At 55.0% G+C, this 23,752-nt stretch overlaps 2 protein-coding genes across 6 annotated transcripts in view; one reads left to right on the forward strand and one right to left on the reverse strand.

The window, feature by feature from the left end:
- Nucleotides 1-342: 342 nt before the first annotated feature.
- SSTR2 (somatostatin receptor 2) lies at nucleotides 343-6,699 on the reverse strand. The gene is made up of 2 exons (XM_085239845.1): nucleotides 6,539-6,699; nucleotides 343-6,032 (listed from the first exon to the last, which is right to left on the reverse strand). The coding sequence occupies exon 2, from the start codon at nucleotides 5,948-5,950 to the stop codon at nucleotides 4,835-4,837; it is 1,116 nt and encodes a 371-aa protein (XP_085095971.1). The 5' UTR covers nucleotides 5,951-6,032; nucleotides 6,539-6,699; the 3' UTR covers nucleotides 343-4,834.
- A 5,007-nt stretch (nucleotides 6,700-11,706) lies between these two features.
- Nucleotides 11,707-23,752, forward strand: part of SLC39A11 (solute carrier family 39 member 11) — a 59,700-nt gene continuing 47,654 nt past the window's right edge. For 2 of the 5 annotated variants that reach the window (XM_085240017.1, XM_085240018.1), the window contains exons 1-4: nucleotides 11,707-11,798; nucleotides 12,908-13,039; nucleotides 13,934-13,972; nucleotides 20,414-20,572. In XM_085240017.1, coding sequence (XP_085096143.1) covers nucleotides 12,932-13,039; nucleotides 13,934-13,972; nucleotides 20,414-20,572 — 306 coding nt within the window. In that variant the 5' untranslated portion in view covers nucleotides 11,707-11,798; nucleotides 12,908-12,931. The remainder of the gene's footprint in view (nucleotides 11,799-12,907; nucleotides 13,040-13,933; nucleotides 13,973-20,413; nucleotides 20,573-23,752) is intronic. The other 3 variants (XM_085240020.1, XM_085240021.1, XM_085240019.1) reach the window with 2 other exon arrangements.

Raw genomic sequence — 23,752 nt, forward strand, 5'->3', positions numbered from 1 at the left:
TGGGGACCCTCTGAGCTGAGACCAACCTCACTGAGCTGAGATGGGAGGGGGAACAGTGGGACTGTGGAGGACATAAAGTGTGCACTGCCCATGGTGACACTCTGGGTTTGGTGCCTTTTCTCCTCCTGGGAGGAGTCCAAGCCTCTTCTATACTTACGCTTCTCTTGGCCAGCTCAGGCACATGCACAGAAAGTCAGAAATGGTAGGAAAATTTGTTTACTTTCCTCCCACCCCCATCAATATTTCCATCCCTGTGACACAGACAGCCGGGAGCCTTTGCTGCAGGAAGGCTCTGTTCCACACTGACACCAAGAAACATCATATTGCTACAGAGAGAAAGGCTTCAGGCAGAAATGCTTTCCATCATGTTCCAGTCACAATGTCTTACACCAGACCCACACACACTATACAGAGCACAGATACAGATACAGAGGGGTGTATGTACAGAACATGGGAACATGGCACAGTGCTGCTTGAGGAACACCAGCTTGGCTAGGAAGGACTCAGCGCTTAGCAGCAGCCTAAGCTTGTCTCCCCTTGCCCTGCTCAAGTGCTTTTGTTGCTTGTCAGCACAGCAGTTGCTTCCAGGCTCGTGCACGCCACAGCCAGCCCCACATGGGTAATGAAGGGCACCCAAAGAGTTGGGTCTGACTGCTCTGCACGCTGCTTGTGGGGTGCACAGCAAAACACACGGTGCAGAGTGTCTCTACAGCATCAGGGATAATAAAACCTTCTGCTGGCATGTCTGCTATATATACATATGTACAACCACCCACCCCTTCCCTCCTGACCATGCAGTACAGTGTGGGGTACTTGGGCTTTGCGTCCCTTGTCTCCTTCTGGTCAGGGCACAGATCCAGACTGGCTCCCCTGATCCCAGCTGGAGCCATGTCCTCGATGCTCCTGGGTTTTGCTGTCCCGGAGCAAACAGCAAGATGAAATCTGACACGAGGAGTGTGCAGCTGGGGTTGCGGGCTGACAGGAAAGGGTAGATGTGTCCTCAGGCCAGAAAGCAGCAGTTTGCTTTTCAGATGTAGTGATGGCAAGGTCGACTTTGAGGTCTGCTGCACTCTTTGCCTGTGCCTTGATGATGATCTCCCCTCTGTACAGCCCTGGCCTGGGCTCCTGGGACCAGGAGGATGCAGGTTCTCCCTGAGAGGTTGGAAATCAGCTTGTTCATAGCAAGGGCTGAAACAACCCCAGGAGCACAGCACAAGCTGCAGCTCTCAGGCTATGCACCCCAGTACTCCCAGCACAAACAACACTGGCACTGCAGAGCCCCAGTGCCCTTATATTGCGGTCCCAGGGGCTCAGCTCTTGCATCTTTCTGAAGCTGTTTTGGGGAGCTAGTGCTGTGTCAGTGTCCCCAGTGTGCTCCCTGTTAGCCCCTTGGTGACCATGGAGCCATGTGCTGCTTAGGACTGCTCCAGCTGGGTGTAAGCAAGGCTCTGCAGGCAACGGTCTGATGCTGGCTCCTACTCTTCTATCTGCTGAGCAGGAACAAGGGTGCTGAGGGGAAGGGGAGAGACGTGGGAACCAAGCCTGGATCTGAGCAGCGGTGTGGATTCAGAGCCTGGGAGGCTTTGGATCCTCCATCGAGGACAAGGGACAGAGACTTGGGGAAGCCCTCCAGAGATAGGACAGTGCAGTTTGTTAGGAAATTGTTATTTTAAAGAAGTCCAAGGCAGCTTTGGTGCTGATATTAGGAGCTGTAGAGATGCAGTAAGAAGGCTGCAGGACCGAACCCAGCCTCTCACTGCCCAGCAGGCTTTGGCTGCCAAGCACTGGGCAGAACCGGCCAGCACAGCACCAGGAGCCAGGCTCTGTCCTAGGATGCAATGTTCCTCATCTGTGTGTGGGATCAAGTGATGGGATTGAGGACAATTTGTTTCTCATGGGCGTGGGGTCACCACACGGGTGCTGGCACGCAGATTAGTACTACAGGACACGGGGCACTCTGCTTTCCATCACCTCCAAATTGGAATAAATCTGTTCCAGCCAGGGCAGGCAGGAGTTGTAATTAATCTTACTTGCCTGGGAATAGTCTGCATGTGAAGTGGCAGCAGAGCTGCTCTGGTACTTGCAAGATCATCCTATTTGCTCTGAAATGAACTGGGAGAGATATCTCATTATGCCTCTGGCAGCCCTGTGAGGCTTTTCTGAGCAGATATGAGGTCAAGTTCCAGCTAAAATCAAGTGGCTGAGAAGGAAAACTTTGTTACTCACAGCAGCAACAGCGCTGCTGTTTATTAGGCAGTGATGAGCCAGCCTGAAAGCAGCACGCAGAGTTACCCACGGCCAGAAATGGGAACACCCCATGCTCCCCTGCATCATGGCGAGGTGGTGGCAGGACGGAGCACTGCCAGCAGCACTGCAGCACCTGCTGGGGGCTGTGAACATCAGGCTCTTACCCCCTCCCCTGCCTCCCTGTCACCTCTCCTGCCCCAGGCTCTTTCCACACAAATAACTCTTCTCCCACCCACCAGATATTAAGCACCTGGAGCCCAGCTGACGCATCGCTGCAGCCCTGACACTGAAGCCTTACCCTGGCAGAGGGCTGCACCAGGCTGGCAATCACGCTCCAATATTTCACGGTAATGTGACAAGCTGCTCTTGTTTTAATTCCTGCGGCATCAATAGGCAGCCTGCGCTGCCGTCACTGCCTCTCGCCTTGGATTTACACCCCTTAATGAAGCTGTCGTGAGGACACGCTCAGCAAGTGGCTGCCAGCAGCTCAGTGCTGAGCCCCCGCAGAGGTAAATGGTTAAAAGCAAATAAATGCTGACAGTGCCCTACTTTGCCCCAGTAACCTAAGCCCCGTACCCAGAGGGGTGTTCTGGTGTTGGTGTCTGAGTGAACTGTGCCAGGGAGCAGGCACTGAGCCCAGCACTGAGCTCCTGTGGGGTTCTGGGACTGGTGGGGGTGCTGGGGTTGCAAAGTAGGACAGGGGTGATGTGCTGGTGGGGGGGGCATCACTGCAGAAGGACAGGAAAACAGGCACAAGCTCTGCCCTGCGCTTCCCCTCCTGCTCACACAGTGCTGCCAAGGAGGGACACCATGGTACAGGGTTTGAGTGCTGAGGCACGTTGGGGCACAGCAGATCACTGCAAGACATTCTTGAGCAGCTAAACACAGCGGGCAGTGCAGCCACTGGGCTCTAATTGCTGCGTTTGGTGTCTGAGCAGAGCATACCAGCTCCTGGGGTTATGCCGTGGGCATGGTTTACTGTGCCCCCGGTGGCTGGGCCAGACCCACCACCCCCCTCACTGCATGACTTGCACCCCAGGGTCCCCCTTACCCACGTTGGCTACAGGAGAGGCACTGGGGTCTGGATGCTCTTCTCTGCTCTTCCTCTTGGCTTCGTGCTGGAAGCCGCCGGGGAAAATGCTGTCCCCCCTCTGCAGTTACCTGCAGGACGTGCACCCCAGCAGTGACAGGGGTGGCTTGCAGTGGTCACAGCCTTGCTGTTAGCAACAGAGCGTGGAGACATGAGCAGCTGCAGCCATCCCACAGAGGCAGCCCGGGGACTCTCCTCCATGCATCTCAAAGGCTCCTTCTTCAGCTCAGGGTCCTCTGCTCCTCCCAGTCCTTTTGGCTCAGATGAGGGTCAAGCCCCATTGTGCCCCAACTTCCTGTCAACCACCTTTTCCATCACTCCTTCCTTTTTTTGACTTGCCTGGACAGAGCAGGGAGGTGTTCTTGGTAAGCAGGCGATGTTCGCTCATGGCAGCTCCAACCCTGGTGATCCTCTGTGCCACCGCAGGGACAGGACAAGCCCACATCTCACCTGGCTGTCAGCAGCAGGATGAGCAGCAACTGCACAGCTGTACTCCAAACCCCAATGCTACTGCTGAGTAAATAAATGCTTCCAAGAATTTCCTACTGGATTGTGCAGTGGCTGCTCAGCCAGCCCAGCCATGGCTCACTGGGGAGATCAGCCAGAGGCTGATGTGAACAGATCTGAGAAGAAAAGAAGGAAAAAGGGGGAAAAACCTCCATCTGAAGAGAAAATCTGTGGGAAGGCGATATCATAGGAGGGAGGAGGGCAGGGGCTCTCCTGCAGCAGGGAGGCTGTAGGGCTGGTGGAGGCAGAACAGAAGCAGGGAGGGACCCAAAAGTGCTGGAGAGGGCTGTGTCCTCGGGGAGGCTGCCTCTGTCCTGCCGTGCCTCCTCCATGCAGGACAGCTCTCTGCAAAGGAAGCAGTAGGGAGGCTTTGGGGGAAGAGTTGAGTAGCTTACAAAGTCGGGCTGAATGTAACCCCTTGGCTCCAGGGGGAGGACGTGACTGCAGGAACACGCTTGTGCTTGCCAGGGAGCTCCCAGCAGGTCTCGGCTCCCAGTCGGCACAGCTCTGCAGCTCTGCAGGCAGTGCGTGCACCACCTGTGGTCTCAGTTCCTCCCGAAGCCACCCCCTGTGCACTCAGGTCCCAGCCCAGCCAGGCTACATTCTCCATCCATCCATCAGTTCGACGTGAACACCGTTCCGGAGCAGAGCACCCAAAGCCAATGTCAGCCCCATAGGTAATACCAGGAGAACCAGCAGAGCTGTCCCAGCAATGTCTGTTGCCCACAACGGCACTTTGGTGTTTAAACGTGCGCTGCCACGTGGGGATTCCTACAGTCTCTGTGCTCCTGGTGAGGCAGTTCCTCTTGAACCATATCCTTCACAATGCTTGAAAGCCAACCCACCAGCAGCTTGGGAACCAGCCCAGCTTAGGACACCCGGCCCATTGGGGTGTGCATCTCTGGCACTCCTGCCCGACTCCCTACATACCAGTGCCATTGGGAGCAAGTGGGGAGAGGAGAGCGAGTGAAGGACAACCCCGCTGCCCTCTCAGATGCTTGTCTGCAGGTCACCATTGAGCAGGGTCCTTTGGGTTTCTGTGGTCTCGTTGAGCCTGGATTTGTCCTGCTTGCTGTCACTCCGGTCCGCATCGTCCATGCCGCTGACCTTCACCAAGCAGAGGACGTTCTGAAAGCTCTTCTTGAAGTTATCAGACAAGAAGGCATAAAGGATGGGGTTGGCACAGCTGTTGGCATAACTGAGGACCACGACAAAGTCGAACATGCCCTTGAGGACGGGTGTGGGCACGATCAGGACAGAGACAGAGGAAACGTTGAAGATGTAGAAGGGGAGCCAGCAGAAGATGAAGACAGCAACCACGATGGAGACCATCCTGGTGACTTTCTTCTCAGACTTTTTCCTCTTGGAGGAGCCCACCCTGATGCCCGAGGACTTGACTTTGATAATGATGAACAAGTAGCAAAGGCAGATAATGGTGAGAGGCACCAGGAAGCCCAGGATGAAGGCGTAGATGATGAAGCCCGTGTACCACGCACCTGATTCTCCCGGCCAGATGATGGTGCAGCTACTCCTGCCGTGATTCTGCTGCACTCCAGCATAAATCATGATGGGCATGATCACCAACAGGGAGACACCCCAAACGGCCACGTTGATCATTTTGGCTGTCCTGGGCCGTCTCCACTTGGCAGACTTAATGGGATGGACAACAGCCAGGTAGCGGTCAACGCTCATAACTGTCAAGCAGAAGATGCTGGTGAACTGGTTGATCCCATCCACTGTCATGACAATCCTGCAGATGGCTTTGCCAAAGGGCCAGTGTACCAACGCAACCTGCATGGCCAGGAAGGGCAGTCCCAGCATGAACAGCTCATCAGCAATGGCCAGGTTCAGGATGTAGATGTTGGTGATGGTCTTCATTTTGGCATAACGAAGGATGACGTAAATCACCAGCGTGTTGCCGCACAGCCCTATGATGCAGACCACAAAGTAGATGAAGGTGAGGATGGCGTTGCTGGTTAGGTCAAAGTGCTGGCCTGTGGCATTCTGTGATGCATTGGTGGGGGCATCCACTGAGAAGTTATCGAATGGGGAAGCTGGAGAGAACCAGAAGGTGGTGGCGTTGGGCAGCTCGTATTCCAGATCCATGGCTCTGCTGGTTGTGGGGCACGGGTGGCTCAGAGAAGCCAAGATGTCATCTCCCCTCGCTTTGGGGATGAGGGAGAAAATTCTAGAAATTGGAGAAAAATAGAAATGAAGGGATTCCTGGGGAGGATTTGCCCATCCTGCAGCCAGGCTCTGTGAGAGAGATGCTCCCTGGAGGGCTTTCCCCAGCACACTTCTGCCACCTCCTTCCTCCCTGCACAGGGAGCACAGAGGAGTCTGCTCTGGACACACCACGGCTCCTCCTGTCTCCGTAGCCCCCACGACCCCCCGAACGGCGACTGATGAATAAATCCCCTCTGGGTGCGACCGACACTCGAGCAGTGACAGCGGGGGAAAACCTCCCCTCCCAGCACGCAGCCGGCGAGGAGCCAGCGCCCAGCTTGGGAAAGGGAAACCCGAGAGCTGCCACTACCGTGGAAGATGCGGGGTAGGCGGTAGCCGTACCCGCACCCCGCTCTCCGCCGCGCCCTCCCCGCTCCCAGCCGAGCTCCGCTCCCGCCGGCTCCCCGCGGCTGCAGCCCCCGGGGTCGGGTAGGGACAGCCGGGCGTTGCCGGCCCCGCTCCTCTCACCTGCTCCCACCGCCGTGCCCCTGCCCGGCCCGGCCCGGCGGGCACCGGGGAGGCGCCGGCAGCGCCCTCCGTTCCTCACCGCTCCGTTCCGATCAGCTCCGCGCTGCCCGCTCCGCCGCCGGACCCAACGCACCGGCTGCGCTCCGCCCCGCTTGGGGCGGCTCTGCGGGGCCGGGGCGGGGACAGCCCTGCCCGTGCTGCTCTTCGGTGCCGCTCGCTCCGGCCCGGTCCTGTCCGACCTGTTCGGCGATGCCCTGCCCGCGATGCCCCGCGTGTGCTGCCCCACCGTGCCCGCACTGCTCTCCCGACGCTGCCCTGCCCGTGCTGCCCTGCCGTGCCCGCCCGGCCCTTTCCGAGGCTCGGACGAGGGATGTGGAGGTGTGTGCTGGAGCTGCTGTGCAAGCAAGCAGTGTGGGATCGGGGACCCTGCAGCACCCCAGAGCGTAGGGGATCTCCCCATCTCCGTAGGGCTTCCAGCAGAAGATTCTCCATGCTTGGCTCCAACGATAGTGCAAAATGCTCGGTTTCTCCCGGTGCATCCAAGGTGTACAGGGAGGGGGGGGGGGGGGCAGGGCACGGTGATGGCCGCACCATGACCTCGCTGGGGCTTGCATTGCACTAAGTGGTGTGTGGAATTCCCAGTCTTTCTTGGGATGCTGGGACTATTTTTACCCAAGGATTTTGCACTCTGTGACCAAAGGCAAGGCGAGGCAGGTCTGTGCTGGCTCGGCACTGCCTGGGAGGGGTAGGAAGTTGGTGTGATGGTCACCCACAGCTTTGAGATGTCTGCATGAAAGCTGGGATTCGTGCAATACAGGTGGCAGCTGCCACAGCCTGTCCTGCTGCAGTTACCCAGTAACGGTGACTGGAGGAGAAAGACCAAAACCAGAGAGCTTTGGGTGAGATAACCTCTGCTCTAGTTTGTTTGAGATCTTGAATGCAATTAAATAGTAACTATTCCTCCCCCCCATCTTTCCACCAGTTATCAAAGAGACAACAGAAAGCAGGAAATTAAGAGTGACTTGGAACAAAGAGCCAGGAGCGAGGCTGCTGATTACAGCAAGAGGGGCTGGGAGGTTCTCATTTGCACTTAGCCATTCACTTACAGAGGTGGATCCAAAGACACAGGGTCTTGGAGCAAGAACAAGAACCATTATCAGCCCCATAAATCTTTTTGGAGGATGGAAAGATCTGCCCCTAGAATAAATGATGTGGATATTAATATCCCAGTAAAAGCGGGGAAGGAGAGAGGACACGGAGGATGAGAGCTTGGCAGGTGCAATGGGTGCTGCCTGCTGGGGTTTGGGGTCCCACTGCGTGTGTCACCAAGGGCAGCTCCTCACTGGAATGGCTGGCAGAGGAGGAGCAGGGCAGAGGTGTTGCCTGGCAGGCAGGAGGAGGGAGTGCATCGCTCTGGTGTGGCACTGGAGAAGGGCTCGATGCCTTGTGACCTTTTCACAGTTGTTCTGTTTTCCCTCAGCTGCTCTGTGTGCCCAGGAGGGCTGTCCTGGCTGTGCCCTTCCCCAGGAAAGCCATGGGGTTTCCACAGACCATATCCTCAAAGGCACATCAGCAGCCATCCCTGCCAGCAGGAAGGGCAACGCAGAGCTTTGCTGTGTGTTTTGCAGTGCTGCCTCCTTGAATTTCCCCCCTGTGCAGGTGATGTTGCCACCTCTGTCCCTTCTGTCCCTCAGTGCAGTCTCTATGCGCCCTGGCCCCATCACCCTGCAATCAGCATGCAGCCTTGGTTACTCCCAGAGCACTGAGGACTTTTCCCACCATCTCTCTCCACCTTCCAACTCCAGGTCCCATATTCAGGTTGCTGTGCAGAGTGCTCCAGGAGGGCTGTCCCCATCCCCTTCACCTTGTGCTGTCCCATCCTGATGCTGAGCGTCATCCCATCACCATCCTCCTTCCTCCCCATCTGAGCAAAGTGTGGTCACCTCTGGCCCTACAGCTCAGCCCCCTCTGCCCCACTGCTGTGTGAACTCAGCCACTGAGCTCACGTGGCTGAAACCAGATCTGATCATTGAAAAAAAAAAAAAAAAAGAAAAAGAAAAAGAAAGAAAAAAGAAAAGAAACAAATGAAGTGAAGGGGCAGTGAAGGAGGGTTGATCCGAGCTGATGGCTGAGTGGTGAGGGGTCAGCTGGCCGAGGCAAAAGAATGCTTGAGCCTTTTGAAGGTTCTTTTTTTTTTTCTTTTTTCTTTTTTCTTTCTTTTTTTTTTTTGTTCAGTTTGATTAGATTTAGCATTGAATTTTGGCCTCATGTAGAGATCTGTTCCTCTGGGTGGTCCCTGGTTTGGTGATACGCTGCCTTACCCCAGCAGCTGGTTTGGTGCTGGCAGATAAACTCCTCTTTGTCTTTTAGCTTGCCAAGTATCCACTCTGCTGAAAAGCCATTTACTGGCAGGCGTGGATTTGGGAGAAATGCATGGCCCCTTCCCACACAGCTCTGACTTCCATACAACCCATGGGAGAGGGGCAGGGGGATTACGTGACCACAAAGCAGCTTTCAAAGTCCCTCTGAGTCTCTTGCCATCCATTCCCAGCTGTTCTTCGAGGGTCATGGAAAAAAAACAGCGTTTGTGACCCCTGTCCTGGAAATGAGTGTTGCAAAGTGCAGGGAGTGTGGTTGCCAATGGAGGGAGAGGGTGACCTGACCTTCCTCCCCAATCAGGAGGGAGGGCAGGGGGCTCTCCTGGGTGCTGTGCAGGAGGGCAGGGGGCTTGGTGTGCTCCTGCTCAGCCCTTCTGCCCGTGGCTCCCATTATCCTTGTTCATAATGTCTTAGGGACGTGGTCGGTGGGCGCGGTGGGGATGGGTTGTTGGTTGGACTTGACAATCTTAGAGGTCTTTTCCAACCTTAATGATCTATATGTTGTTCTAGAAGCCTGACCGTGCTCCTGCTGGATGTAGCAATGGGGCAGGTGGGGTCTGCAGAGGGATCAATGGGTCTGGTGGCACGCGGGTCTGTCTGCAGCCCCTGCACGAGGCTGCCCTCCTCTTCCTCCTGCTGCCTCCCACTCCTGCAGCCGGCTCCTCGCCTCCCGCTTCTCTCATTCTCCCACTGCCATTATTTGCCTTCATAATGAGTTTATTGATCTCTGCCGAGAGTAGAAGGACTGGGCTGCACTGAAAGATGCTGCTCACATCGGCCGTGAATCACAACGATAACTCCCGATGCTAATGAGCCTCTGGCAGCCACGGGCTGCAATCCCAGCTCCCGCCTGCGTCTCTCCCTGCTGCGCTCTGTGCTCTTCAGGGCTGCATGCATTAAATTTAACAATGCATTTGGCAATAGAAATTCGTGCAGCCACTCCAATTGTTGGGGTCAGTGACACCATGTGCTGCATGACCCCGCTGTCCCAGCAGGACACCTGCACTCTCTGGCTGTACTCCCCCAGATCTGTAGCGTGTCCTTTATGTCTCTCACAGTGAGCCTAAAGCTGGCAGGGAGGCATAAAGCTGTCACTCCGTGCTCTGTGATGGATGGGTGCCATCAGCTCTGACTCATGCAATGGAGATGCTGTGCCCCTGTCTGGTCCTGCTTGGGATGCAGCGCACTGTGCCCCATCCCCAGGGGAGAGAGATGGAGCTCTCAGGAAGCTCTCATTCCTTTGGCTTGCTGGTGGATCCAAACTGACTCCGTGCACCACTGCAGACACTGAAGGATGTGTGCTGTGCAGCAGCCAGGCCACGAGGACACACCGTTGGCAGGGCAGTAGCATGGGGGTAGCAACAGGGACACTGGGTGTACCTGCAGATACACCCCAGGCGTGGGTGCCTGGGCCATCGCTGTGCTGCTGCCACAGTGATCCCCACCGGGAGCTTTATCTGAACAAAGTGAAGGGGTTTCAGTGCTGGTTCCAGTGCTTCCTGCTGCCTCTAATTGAAAGACACTGCGCAGGACTTGCTGCCCCTCCTTTTGTTGTTTCAAATCACATTGTAGGGTCTCTGGGTCTCATTCCTTGCCAGCTCTGCCTACACACTGCCTGCACTGTCACAGTGGGGAGCAATGATGTCCCCATCCCTTACCAGCACTGGGCTGCAGGAAACAGGCATAGATAGGTGGCAGGTGGGGTCAGCCCCATTATTTTAGGGAAGGGGACACGGTGATGTCTGTGCGTGTCACTGGGGAAGGAAGGTGTGAGCTGATTCTGTTGGTGCTTCTGCAGAATCTGACTGTTCCCATTGCCCGGGGCTCCCTGCTTGTCCCCACACAGGGATAGCCCCAGTGGTGTCCCCTGGCCCTCATCATGGCTTGCTGGGAACCTGGGGCTGTGTGTGGGAGCTCTGTGTGCTCAGTCCTCACATCCCTCCCAGCTGGCACCTCGTGCTACATCTGCCTTGTTACGGCAGCTAATGAAGGATGCAGGCAATTATGGGGAAAATTGATTAAATCCTAAATCAGAGAGGTTTCAAATGGCCTCAACCTTCCCCAGCTGCAGCAGGGGAGGCTGATCAAAAACTGTTAAAAGATAAGCACTAATGAAGAAGGGTGGTGGTGCAGAACTCAGTGCATCCTGCTGCTACCTATGGTGCAGCACACACTGGTGACACCGGGATGTGCTGAGCACAGAGGATGGAGTTCCTCTGCTTTTGGTGTAAATCCCAATGCCTGGGCTGCCAGGGCTTAATTGTTCCAAGGGAGGGATGCTCATGAGGCTGCTCCAGCCCTGAGATGGGGATGGGGGGATGGATGATGGTGGATTGGAGGTGCTTGCTGGGGTGTATTGCAGCAGGGGGAGGTGTGCTGGTCTCTGGGGTGCAGCCCCCGAGCAGGATGTCAGCGAGCAGGACGTTAATGAGCGAACAGCGGGACTGATGGAGCTGCACACCGTGCTGAGAGCAGGGTCTTGCTCGGGTGCTGCTCCTCCCTCGATGTGAGGGGAGGGGACACAGACTGGGGACACCCCGATGCAGGGACCCTGTGTGACATGGGGACACAGCACGTGGGTGGCACTCGGTTCGGGCTCATGGCGAGGCTCCTGGTGGAGCAGCCCCTGTCTGTTCAGCCTCTTTATTTTTCCCAAGATTCGGGTTAATTCTGGCTTTTCCCTCCGTCACCTCGGTGCTCTCCCACGCCCGCCCGCGCCGCTGCACCCCCGCCTTGCCGCGCCCGCCCGCACCGCCGCTGACGGCCCGCCCGCGCCGCGCTCCCATTGGCGAAGAGCTCGGAGTGGGCGGGGCGTCGACGGCGACACGTGTGCCGGCACCAGGAAGTGGCGCGGGGCCGCAGCCGGGGTTCGGGGCCGGACGGTGAGTGGGGCCGGGCCGTGGGGGGCTGTGCTGGGAAGGGGTCTGGAGGTGCCGAAGGGGTTTAGGTTTGTGAGAGTCCGTGGGGTTGGGGCCTGGGCGTGAGGGGCTCCGGGCTTTGGGTCTGGGGGTTTCAGACCTCCGGCCTGGGCTGGCGGCTGTGGGCCTGGAGCGCGGAGGGCTGGCAGCGGATCCGTGGGGTGCGGAGGGGGACGGTGTGGGGGCTGTGGGGCTCCGCAGGCGCTGGGAACACAGTTAGGGAGGTTGGGGATGCCCCTCTGCTTGGGGCCAGGTAGCTGGCCATGCTGTAGGCACTTCTGGGGCAAGGCTGGCACCTGCTGCCTGCAGAGACACCCGCTCTGAGCCCCCCGGGGGGGAAAAAAGAGGCAAAGGTGTGTATGTAGAAAGATATATTTATCCCTGTACGCGTGCATTCTTGGCAAGCCTGTCTGTTACAAAGCAGCGCTGCTCCCAGGTGTGCAATAATCCCCTCCTGGCTGTCTGTAGCCACCAGCTGTGGGTTTTGAGCCATGCAGTGGTGCCCATTCCAGGGATGATTCCCTCCTGCTGTCCTGGTTGTGCCATAAGGGTGTTTGTCTTTGCTGCCTGTAGGATGTGTTTTTGGCACAAAGAAGCGGGGTGTAAGGCATGTGCTTGGGAGCTGCCAGGGGATGTGGGCTGAGCTGTGCTCAGTGAGGTGTTAGATTGATCCCTGTGTTCCTCCTGCTCCTCAATGTGCACGTGAGGTCATGATGGAAGAGCTTGCGTGGGAGCTGGACTCATGCTTGCTCCATGCAAAACACCCTCCAGACTTGGGAGATGCTCCAGTGGGTGGAGGATGCCATTCCCTGCCTGGATAGGGCTTCTGCTCCCTGGGTCTGAGCCCAACGTTGGCTGTGTGTGGAGTTGGACCTGCCTGTAATCTCTCCTCTATGATTGGGTTAAATTGCAACACGAAGCAAGAAACACAGAGAGAGAGAGAGGGCACACAGCTCAGTGAGCTCTGTCCCCTGAGTGAGGGGCTGAGCTTCCCCATCAGCCAGGCAGGGGCACGTGGGTTGTCCCACATCCTTTCACTGCAGGCTTCTCCTGATGCTCCCTGTCTCTCCTAGGCTGCCGCTCCCTGTGCACTCAGCATGATCCCAGGGCAGGGCCCCGTGCTGCAGGCGGTGCTGGGGACCCTCCTCACCTGGGGGCTGACAGCTGCTGGCTCAGCATTGGTGTTCATCTTCTCCAGCGGGCAGGTGAGTACTGGGCAGGGGCTGCACTCAGCTCACAGGCAGCTTTGGCTGTTGGAACCTGAGCAGAAGGGACTTTATTTTGGCCCTGAGTGGTCCTTGGGCTGGCAGGGAAAGAATCCAACTTGTTCCTCTTCTGTGTGCCAGCACAACAAAGGAGGAAATTAAATTCCCAGCCCTGGGCTGTGGTGTGTGAGGCAGAGCAATGGGCTCTTTCCCCTCTGCTGTGTAATACTCAGAACAAGCAGAGCTCTAATCTTTAAGTTATTTCATATTCCGAAATTGGAGACCCCACCCCCCGCTGTTGTGTTCAGAATTGCTGTGATGGATTTATTATTTATGTCTCTCTCTTGTGATGATTTATTCAGGAGTGCGCTGCAAAGTGAGATTCCCTTTGCAGCAGCACGCTGCTTTTCTTCTTGGGGAAGGGCAATGTGCTAAAGGAGAAAAACTGCTGTGGGTGAAGCAGGCAGGGTACGTGCTGGGCTACAGACTAATGGCTTTGTTTGTAGCAGCACGTTGTAAGAAGAGTAAAAACCTTCAAGGGAGGGGAAATGAATGGCAGTGGTGTATAAATGGCTTCTAGTTTGCCCCCTACATCTTTGGGGTGATCACAGGCAGCATTGGTGAGTTGGCATGGGAAGTTGTTGCCAGGACAATCCTCAGGCTCTGGGTGACACTGGAGGAGACACCTCTGCTCCAGGAGGGTGGCTGCAGTGCTGGATACTGAAGCACTGCACGTTGTATGACAGCATGGCAATAGCTTGGGTTGCAAAAATGGGAAGAAGAAAGTGACACCAGCACAGCTGCCTCCTCTCCATGTGTCTTTGTGGTGTGGCTGCACTCTGCCTGTTGTGCCCTTAGTAAATGCTGTGCTTTGTGTTCATTTTCTTGTTTCAGAGGCGGATCCTGGATGGGAGCCTGGGCTTTGCTGCAGGGGTAAGTGCTGCAGCCTCCTCCTGCTCACGGCCTCCATGTGCTTTCTCATGCTGACATCTCTGCTGCTTCTCTGTTCATCGTTTGGTTGCTTGCTGCTGTTAGCATCCCCTGGTGCTTACCTGCTGCTCTGGTGTGGCAGCAGAGGGGCATGGTGCAGTGCTGGCTGGGGGCACGAGGGTGCCAGCTTTGGGGCTATGCTCTTCTCACCTCCTTGGGCTCCTGAATTCCTTGTCCTGGAGCAGTTCAGTTGGACTGGAGAGCTCTTGTCCTGCAGGCTAGTGTGCATAGCTCGCTTCTTGCTGTCCTGCTGAGCTAGGGTGCTTAAAATCCTGGAGAATAAAGGCAGTGAAGCCTAAATCTAGGGCATACAGTAAATGTAGTGCTCACTAGGTCTTGAAGGAAGAGGTAAAACTGTGGCGTCAATTGTGGTTTGAAGTTGTGCTGGGGCTTGCAAATGTAGAATGTCTCCCACTGCCCAGACTCTGGGGTGTTTATGAGCAAGTGGAGGCTCATTCAGACTCAATAAATCACATTTGTTTTCTATGTCTGAGAGCTGTAGATGTTTTCTGGCTGCTGGTGCTTGGTGGATGGCGCTGCTTTTCCCTGCAGTGCTGGTGTGTCTTGGCGACCTGCTGAAATACCAGACACCAACCTGTCAGCATCTGAAGGCTTTAGGAAGGCACATCAACCCTGGTAGGAAGCCCTGAGGAATGCTCTTGGCATCACTGCCTTGTGTGTTGGGATGTGCTGTGGGAGCTGGCTGTAAAGAAGGATTTCAGGAGTGGTTTGGCTGTGGGTGTCTGGACTTCCCACGTGCTGTCAGATCCATTGCTGCGTTAGCAGATGTTGGATGCAGCTCCTTGCTGCCCAGTCCAGTGCTGCCTCCCTCTGCCCTGTGCATTCCTAGTGCCCCTGGACGCACAACAAAGGGCTCAGCCAGAGCCCTCTCACTGTGTCCTGGCTCTGTACCTGGCACCTGGAGCATGGAAGGTGCTGCCAGGTTTCAGGATGAAGCAGGAGCCTGTCTGCTGTACAGCATGTAACTGCTAGCACTGATGGTGTGTGTCGAGCAGGGCTCCTTGCTGTGTGTGTATTCCCAACCACTGCAGCCCTGTTGATCAAGGTGAAGTTTGTTTACAGCCCTGGAGATCACAAGTCTTCCTCTGTTCCAAATGCTTGAGTCAAGCCCAGCTGCGCTAGGGTCAGGAGAAGCTGCATCCCTGCCTAGGCAGGTAAGGTGAAGCTCTGCAGAACTTGGTTTGCTTCCTAGCAAGTTTTTCTGGAACGTATCAGTAACCTGCTAGTGATGTGAATAATTCAGATAGTCTGTTGCAACAAATTCTTGGGTCATCTTTTATAAATTAATCGCTTGTTTTAGGAATTGCCTGTTCTGGAGCTTGGCTCCGGTGCTTGATTTCTGAGCTGCCTTTCTGCCAGAGACAACCTTGTTCCTACGAGCAGCTCATCTGCAAGTCAGGGAGATGCTGCCAGGTGCTTCCTGCTGTCTCCATCCCGTTCAGCTGTGGCACTTCTGTCCCCATCAGAGGAGGTACCAGGATGTGCTATGGGTGCTGCTGCCTTCTGACGGCTGCTACATTAGCTCCAGTGCTGTCACTGAGTCATCCCTGCGTGGCAGAGGTGTGGCTCAGCCGCAGAGCAGATGTCCTACAAACACTGGCTTTTCCACGGCTTTCTTGGGTTTGCTGTGCTGGGAGCAGGGAAGGGAAGCCTTCCTGAGATCACTGCAGTGTCTGGAGGGAGCACCATCAGGACGTCGATGGGCTGCAGGGTCCTGCTGCAGAAGGCATTGCTATCAGCTCTGACTCGTGGCTGTTTATGGGTTGTTGGTTCTGGCGAGCTGCCCATGCCAAGCACGAGCTGTGCAGCCCTGCTCTGATGGCAGCGGCCTCTGGGGAGGAGGTGATGGTAGCACTGCACCTTCTGGGAGCAGCTCTGCACCCTAGGGCTGAGTGCTTAGGCAGCACTGACGTGGCAGAAGCACTGGAGCTTGGATCTTTGTCCTTTCTGTTAGATTTGTTCCAGATGTGCCCGTAGCACTCTGCCTTTTGTCTGCTAAGGGACCAGAGTGCCTCCCTCCAGAGGCTGCACTTAACCCCATACCTTTAAACTGCCCCTGTGCCAGTGGGGGGGTTACCCCAAGTAACAACCCATCCAAGTTCCTGCCAGGCTTTGCTCCTTGCAGCTGAGCAGTGCTGCAAGCCCCTTTCTGGCCACGCTGGTGTCCTTCCAGCAGAGAAGAGCAGGCAGTCCGTGGATGCTCTGTGCATTCTGACTGTGGGGAGGAAGAGCAGGATGTGAGCAGCCTGTTCTGAAAACTGTTTGTGCTGTTCTCTCTCTCTTCTGCCCTGAAAAAAATGTTTCTTCAGACAGTGATCAGGGACTTCTTCTCCTGCTGTAAGGAATTTCTGCTAAACGCCGTCTCTTTGATGTAAATCTCCTGCCAATATATACAGGCTGTGTCTCCGAGTGCTGGAATAGAGACAGAACTGAATTTCTCTTTATCTGCGGTGTGAGCTCTGAAATCTGGGCTGTTGGGTTTCTCTGCATTCCCATGTGCTCTGCTGAAGCCAGCAAACCTCCTCGCCCCGTGTGCTGCACGGCTTCTAACTGCACCACTTTGGTGCTCAGCTCGATGTCCCTGGAGCCACTGATAGGGCTGCTGGGGACTGTGCCGTGCCCTCCTGGGACAGGTTTGCTTCTGAGATGGGTCACAGCAGTAATTCTGTCCTGCTGGTAACAATTTCCCTGCTTGTGTCTTGGGAACCTTCACTGTGAAATATTGAGAATGAACTCAAGACTTGTCCGTCACCGCTGGCTGAGCTGGGAGGTCAGGGATGGGGACACTCGAGTGACTCAAGATGGATGATCCAGTGTGGCTGGGGACCTGGAGAGCCACAGCTCGCCCTGCAGATCCACCTCTGCTCTGGGGGAGCGGGTGCAGCTGGGGCCTGTGCTCACATTACTGTGATGCCCCGAGCTGGGGCACAGCCACAAAGTGAAGCACGTTTGCTTCACCCCTCTGGTGTGGCTGTCTGTGCTGGATGGCACGGGTGGAGGTGCAGTGAAGGGGATGCTCGGCTGCTTCCACCCCATTGCTGCTGAGCACCTGGCTGTTTGTCTGCCTCAGTTCCCTCTGTGCAAACCATGGATAACGGCGGGTTGGGCGCGCAGAGGCGGTGCGTTTCCATGGAGACCAGGCTTTGCTTATTGGGGCAGCTGATGTGGAATTCTGGTTTTTCTCTTAAATCTGATATTCTTCAATAAGACCTTTTTTTTCTGAAATGTTCCCTGTTATCTCAGCGTTGTCCTGGAGGTGCTGTGCTATCTGAACATCAAGAGGCTGATGCCCATATGAACGCTAGCAGTCCTCATTCCCTGCGTGGCTGTTCCTTTTATTGGGCTGCAGTTTGATTTCTTTTGTCCCAGGTGAAGCAGAAAAATCACGAAGACGTGCTCTTTACGCTGTACCAGATGAGTCTGGCAATGAATATTCCCTTTCAGTGCTGCTTAAAACAGAATGGGTAATTTACACAAGTCTGCTGAGGCTGGTTCTTGTTGCTGGAGCCTTAATGAAGTCAGGCACAGAAGTCCACTGGGGAAGCATCCTGCCAATCTCTTGCCTTCTGGTTCTCTTTCCTGTTTTGCTGGGGGGGGGGGGAGGGGGTCTCCCTTCGGGTCCTCCCATCCGTGTGCCATTCATGGGGCTGCTTCCTCTGAAGCTGTGCTCCCACTACAGAAGCATGATGGCAAGAAGAGTCCTGCTGAGAATGCGTTGTGCATGGAGAAGGCTTTAATTTTGACGTGAGTGTGGTTTCAGGTGGCTGTGCCCAGCTGTGGCACTGTGGCACCTTGCTTGGGGTGGGGAGGGGAAGTGCAGAGTTGGGGCTGCAGTGTTCTGGGGAGCTTTGGGTGCTGAGTCCTTCCCTGGATGGAGGTGCTGGTGCTGGTGGGTACCTGGGCAGTGTTGTTGTGGTTATGGACTGGCACTTTTTGAGCTATTTCCCATCAATAGGAGGAAACAGGTCTGGCTTCACTCATTTTCCACGGTGCCAGGCTGTCCTGGTGTGAGGCAATCAGGTTCTGAGCCCACGGGAACCCCTGCTTTTCAGAGCTCAATCTTGTGTGAGCTCAGTCTCACCTGTGGAAAAGTCTTGCATTGCTGCTACAGGGGTACAAAGCAAGGGAGTGAAACCAAACCCACCCTGCACATGTGTTCCGTGCTCCTGGCTGAGAAGACCTGCTGTGTCTGGATGTGCTGACTGCTGTAAGGAAAAGCTGGGCTCCCTGCAGCCTGGAGGTGCTTTGGATGCACAGCTGCCTTCTGCTGGGCCTCCTCCTCCCCATCCTCCCTTTGTTTTCCCAAAGCTGGTGGATTTATCGTGGTGTTGCAGCTCAGCTCCAGAGCATGAAGGCTCTGCTGAGGGTTTGGCAGGAGCTGTGTGTGCCCCTGCCAGCCTTGTGCTGGGCTCCTGCTCCTGGTGGAGCTGAGCACACAGCTATGCACTGCCAGCAAATGCAGTGGAAGGCTTTGTGCAGAACTTGTCCTCTGTGGGAATGGCTTCGTGCTCTATTGATCTGAGCTGGATGCAGGCAGGGCTTTCTCTTGAGTGCACGGTGCATGCTGGAAGGGGAGATCAAACTCTCTTATTTTTGCTTTAGATGCCTCTTGTGCTGTGCTGCTGTGGTGTTTGTATCCTGTCTCTATGAGGGGGATCCTGGGCTCTGTGCAGCCATAACCACTGTGTGCCAAAGGCAGAGGGTTGGTGACCCTGGGAGTAGGATGGGAGGTCATCTGAATGTCTCACAACAGAAATACCATTGCCATTCTTTCTAAGGTGGCTGTAGAGGTTCACTGTCATGCTGGCAACCTGGGCACAGAAATGAATCCCTTCTCCTTCCTGAGCAAACCCAACCTGTCAGTGCAGCTCAGCGCTGCTCCTTGAGCTGGTGAGGTTTGGGCAGCCTAAAGCTGTGCCTTGCTCCTCTGGGGGCTGCATGTAGCAAGGCTGGGGAAGCTCTGATGCTGACTTCAGTGGTAATGGGATCTGGAGGCTGAGCTGCGTCAGCCCTCTGCTTCACGTGGGGAATGATATCTTAACATAGGATGACAATATAATTCTGCAAAGCCTTTCCCAGTGTTTCCATGTTGGGGTGTGTTTTTGTTTTTTTAAAGGAGGTGGCATTTGAAATATGAAGTTTGACAGCTGTGGTTAAGTCTGACATGACAGCCTGCTTTCTTCTTGCTCATAGAGAGCTGAGATTTACACAATCCCTCAGGGACTGGTGTCTACAGCAATAGGCATCTCACTCTTTGTATAAAAATGATTTAAAGTGGGGTAGTTCATTACACACCTCTGTTCTGCAGGAGGATGCTCATACAGCAAGAGCGAGCTGGGCAGGACCTCCTCTGAGCACCGTGCAGCTGGCAGAGCATCCCATACACCCTATGGAGTCTGTGGGGTGGAGAGCAGCGTCCCGCGGCATCCCCACTGGTGGAGGATGGAGACCCTGGAAAGGTTGCTCCCCTGTGGTCTCTGTCCTCATCCCAGTTTCACAGACCCATCTGTGCTGTGGGAACAGTGGGCATCCAGCTGCTGTCTTGGCTACCTCTGCTTCACATCTCTTCCCTCCCGCCCTGTATTAAGCCTGGCTTTTGGATAGAGACTAAATAATCATTGAGCCCAATGGGGTCATTCCTCAGAGCTGGTCCCAGGTGAGCTGCAGCGTTGTTGCTGGGGCTGGGCTGGTGGTTTCCAATTGACCCAGCCCAGTGCGTCATGCAGCAAAGCAGAGGAAGAGATAAAGGGATAAAATACACATTGGTGGTAGGTTCTTTAGAATAAGCTGGTGGAAGCGGTGCCTTGCTTGGCTTTCTGTTCTTTAATCTGGGAAACACCCAGAGCAACCAGCTGCGACAGAACCTGCCCTGCTCTGGCTGGGTTGGAAAAACCCCATAGGTCCCAAATTCTATTTTTTCTGGGATAGTTCCTTCTCCTTCCCAGGCGTTGCTGCTAAGCACTAAGCAATGCACAGAGCTCTGCTGGGATCTGTGCCCAGAACGGGCAGTGCCTGGGTGCTCCCCAGGGATAAGGAAGGTTTTCCTGCTCTGCAGCTGCTCCCATCTGAAGGACTCCTGAATTCCCCAGAAAATTCCCCTAACCATCTCCTGTGCTTCACTCGCTGCTTTAGGCTTGAGCCAACAAAAACACTCTTGGTTCAAACCGACAGAAAATCCTTCCTTCTCCATCCTTGAGTGATGCATTTGGGCTGGGAGCTGGGTATGGTGGTGGGGCTGGGTTACAGTGGCCACGCTGCTTGCGTGGCTGAGCTCATCAATGCCCGTGGGGACTTCGATTCTCAGCCTATGGGAGCAGAGCAGCGTGGTCCCCATGCTCTCACCACTCACTTTCTGTCTCCTAGGTCATGCTGGCTGCCTCCTACTGGTCCCTCCTGGCCCCGGCTATTGAGATGGCCGAGCACTCTGGCAGCTTTGGAGCCTTCGCTTTCGTCCCCGTGGCCGTGGGCTTTGCTCTGGGAGCAGCTTTTGTTTTCTTTGCTGACCTGCTCATCCCGGTGCTGGTAAGTGCACTCCCAAGGCTCTGCCTGCTGCACACCCAGTGCTGCAGCCACAGCTGGTGCCAGTGTGCTCTGGGTTGCTGTTTGGGATAGAAATGTGTTCCTAACCTCAGTGTCACATTCCTGTTTCCTGCAGTGTGGGGTTCGTGGAGCTGAGTGGGGCACTGCTCACAGCAGGCTTTGGGGTGGGTGCAGGAGCTGTGCACAGACAGCAGTGGAGCAATGCTGCTGGGTCTGCTGGTAGTCCCAAGCCACGGTAACTCATGTACTTTGTGCATCCTCTGTGCTTCCTTTGGATTCTGCTGTGACAGAAGCCAGATATAGACTGTTTTCTATCACAGATCTAATGAAACTCTCTTTTCCCCAAGACTCTGTGGTTCTGCCTGTGCTGAATGCAGCTTTAGGCTGTTTGTGCTCTTTCCTTTTTGCTTCCTTTATTTTCCACGCTTCTGCTTTTGTTCTTTTCACTGGCAACACTTCACAAACAGCTCAGGTGTGACCTTCTGTTTCAGCCCAGAGGTTTAATTTGCAGAGCTGCCAGCCCTCTGAGCATCTCAGAATTGAATGAACCACCCTACTGTCTAAGAGTGGTATTAAAAAAATAAATAAATCAGAAGCTCTGTTGGACTTCTACGGCTGAAAACCTACAAACGGCTTTATCTGTAAGGATGTTATCAAAACCCTCCAGACAGATTTAAAAAAAAAAATAAATAAAAATCAATTATTTCAGTGCAAGTAGGATTATTTGTGATGAGGAGCACGAGATGCTCCCTTTGAGGAGTGGCAGGGCTGGTGGTTGTGGCTGTGTCAGTGCTCCCCACGCCTTTGCATTTCAAGCCTCCCCTAACAGGCACAGTCAGATGTGTCAGATCTCTCCCTGCCTCCTCTTGTTGCTCCCAGAAATGGTGCTGTGCTCTGGGGCTGTGTGCCTTTGCTCAGCATCTCTCAGCAGCAGCACTGTGCAGAGCTGAGGGCGCTGGCCCTGCCGTGCAGCACTGGGGGACTGCGAGCAGCAGGTCTGTGCCTTTTGTGTCTGCTCTGTGCAACCTGAGGTCTCCAGCACTGGTTTGCCTTGGTTGCATGGTGCTGCTGGGGCCGTGTGTTTGATCAGCTGTCTGATGCTGGTGTTTCTCAACAGACCAGACAAACAGTTGCATCACGAAGCCTGCTTTTTCCTGGTGGCTGATGCTTTGTGCTGGTGTGCATTTTGAAATGGCAGTGTGGATGGGGGGGAGAGCACTGGGGCGTGAAATTCTTGTGTTGCAAAGAGCAGGATGACCAGGGACAGTGCCAAGCGTGTTAGAAACACATTGGTCTTGCTGGGGCTCAACGTCCAACCCAATGCCAAGAGGAGAAGAGCTGCTGCTCCTTCTCAGCTCTTTGTGCTGCTGTGAACTCTTCACCAAGCCTTGCTTCTTTCTACATCAGTTAACGCTTTGCAGTCTTGATTTTTAATTCTTTTCTCCCTCCTCTTGGAATCAGGAGACAGAGGCATGTCAATGAGAGCAGTGGGCACGCCAGCCCTGGGCAGGAGGAGCCGTTTCCATACGCAGCTCTGGCAGAGAGCCCTGCCCGTCCCTGGCACCCCTCCCTCATTGCCGTGCTGTATAGCAACGGGTCCTAAAAGCTTTTAATGACTCCTTATCACCCCAGAGCTGCTCCCAGGTGGGGAGCACAGCCTCGCTCCCCCTGCAGCCGGCAGCAGCTCTGTTGGTACCCGGCTGTTTGCTCAGCAGCAGAGCTGGGGGGGGGGGGGGGGGTTAAGCCAAGACAAAGTGGTTAATGATGCTGAACAGCTGTAGTCATTAAATTCCCTACAAAAGACAGATTTAATCTATTACATCTTTATTGTTCACGGCTTCCCTGTGGGAAGGCTTTAGCATGTTTGCTTGTCTGTTAGCTGAGTCTGTAGAGCTGGCAGAGAACGGCAAGGTGTAAGATGGTGTTTGGGTGTGCCTGGGGAGCGTGACCTTTGTGAAACAGACCTCAGAACCCTGAACAGTGGGCATCTCCTTTATGCTACTAACCACCCCCTTCCACGTCATATTCAGCAGAGCTGATTCTGCAACAGGGTGTTGTTGTACCTTCAGGGAATGCCTTACCCTCACTAAGTGACCTGCCTGCTTCTTTCTTCCTCTAGCCCTGGCGATGCTGCAGCAGCTTCCTCCTCCTTGTGCTGAATTCTAACATTATTCCCACTTGGTGATGTTTTGAGGGGCAGGTGGTGGGGGTGAGGAGCTCTCCCCTCTGCACAGAAAGCAGTGGGGCTGAGGGTAACAATCAGAGCCTTTGAAGGAGGACTGGCTTAATAATAGCTGTGTGTTGGCACAGCACTCTGCTCAAAGGGTCCCCGAGGCCGAGTGGCTGCCTTTGGTCTACAGTAGCACATAAGAACACTGGAATTAAGGAATATTATTCTCATCCTTCAAATCTGTCTTGCAGCTCTGCTGACTTTGCTGCCTTCTGGTGTGTGTGATGTGTCGTGCTTCCACCTTTGGGTTCTTGCTCTGGCCTTGCTCTTCCCAAAGGAATTCTACAGGAGTCTGAAAGATGCAGCCAGCTCTGCCTCTGATCTTCAAACACTCCCTGGCTGCTTTTGCTCTTAAATCTTTGCACGCATGTATGCATTTTGCTTTCATCTTCAAGCTGCTGGACCCTGAACAGCCTCTTACAGCCAGGTCAGCAAGCCTCAGGTGGGGGCTGCAGGCAGTCTCAGTGCCTACTACTGCTCCTGTGTCCAGGTGGGTGTATTTGGAGCACAACCTGTGTTAGAGCTGTGGCTTGGAGGAGCTCCATTGCTTCTTCCTTTTCTGGATCACTGCTCTTTAAAGGCTCCTTTGAGGGAGCGAAACTTGGTGCTGGTGGAACAGGGAAGATGGTACAAGTCAGGGAAGGGAGAGAAAATGCATCTGGAGATGAATCACTGCAGGGCTCAGGGCTCAGACCCTCGTGGGCTGCGTCACCCCGATGTGCCGCTGCGTCCGCCCTTCCCATTAACCACATCGTTCCTTCCGCTGCCCGGCTGCATGACATCCTCTCTGCTTTGGGGTCATCATGCTAAATAGGATAATTATGCTTAATCACCTTCGTCTCCTTTACCTCAAGGCTGGTGAGGCTGGAAATGTCGGGTGGCCTCCTGCGCTATGCTGGGGTCTGGGTGTGTGAAGGGGATGTGAGGTGGGC

Source organism: Meleagris gallopavo, chromosome 20 (assembly GCF_905368555.1).
Source record: "Meleagris gallopavo chromosome 20, MGAL_WU_HG_1.1, whole genome shotgun sequence".
NCBI classification, from domain to species: domain Eukaryota; kingdom Metazoa; phylum Chordata; class Aves; order Galliformes; family Phasianidae; genus Meleagris; species Meleagris gallopavo.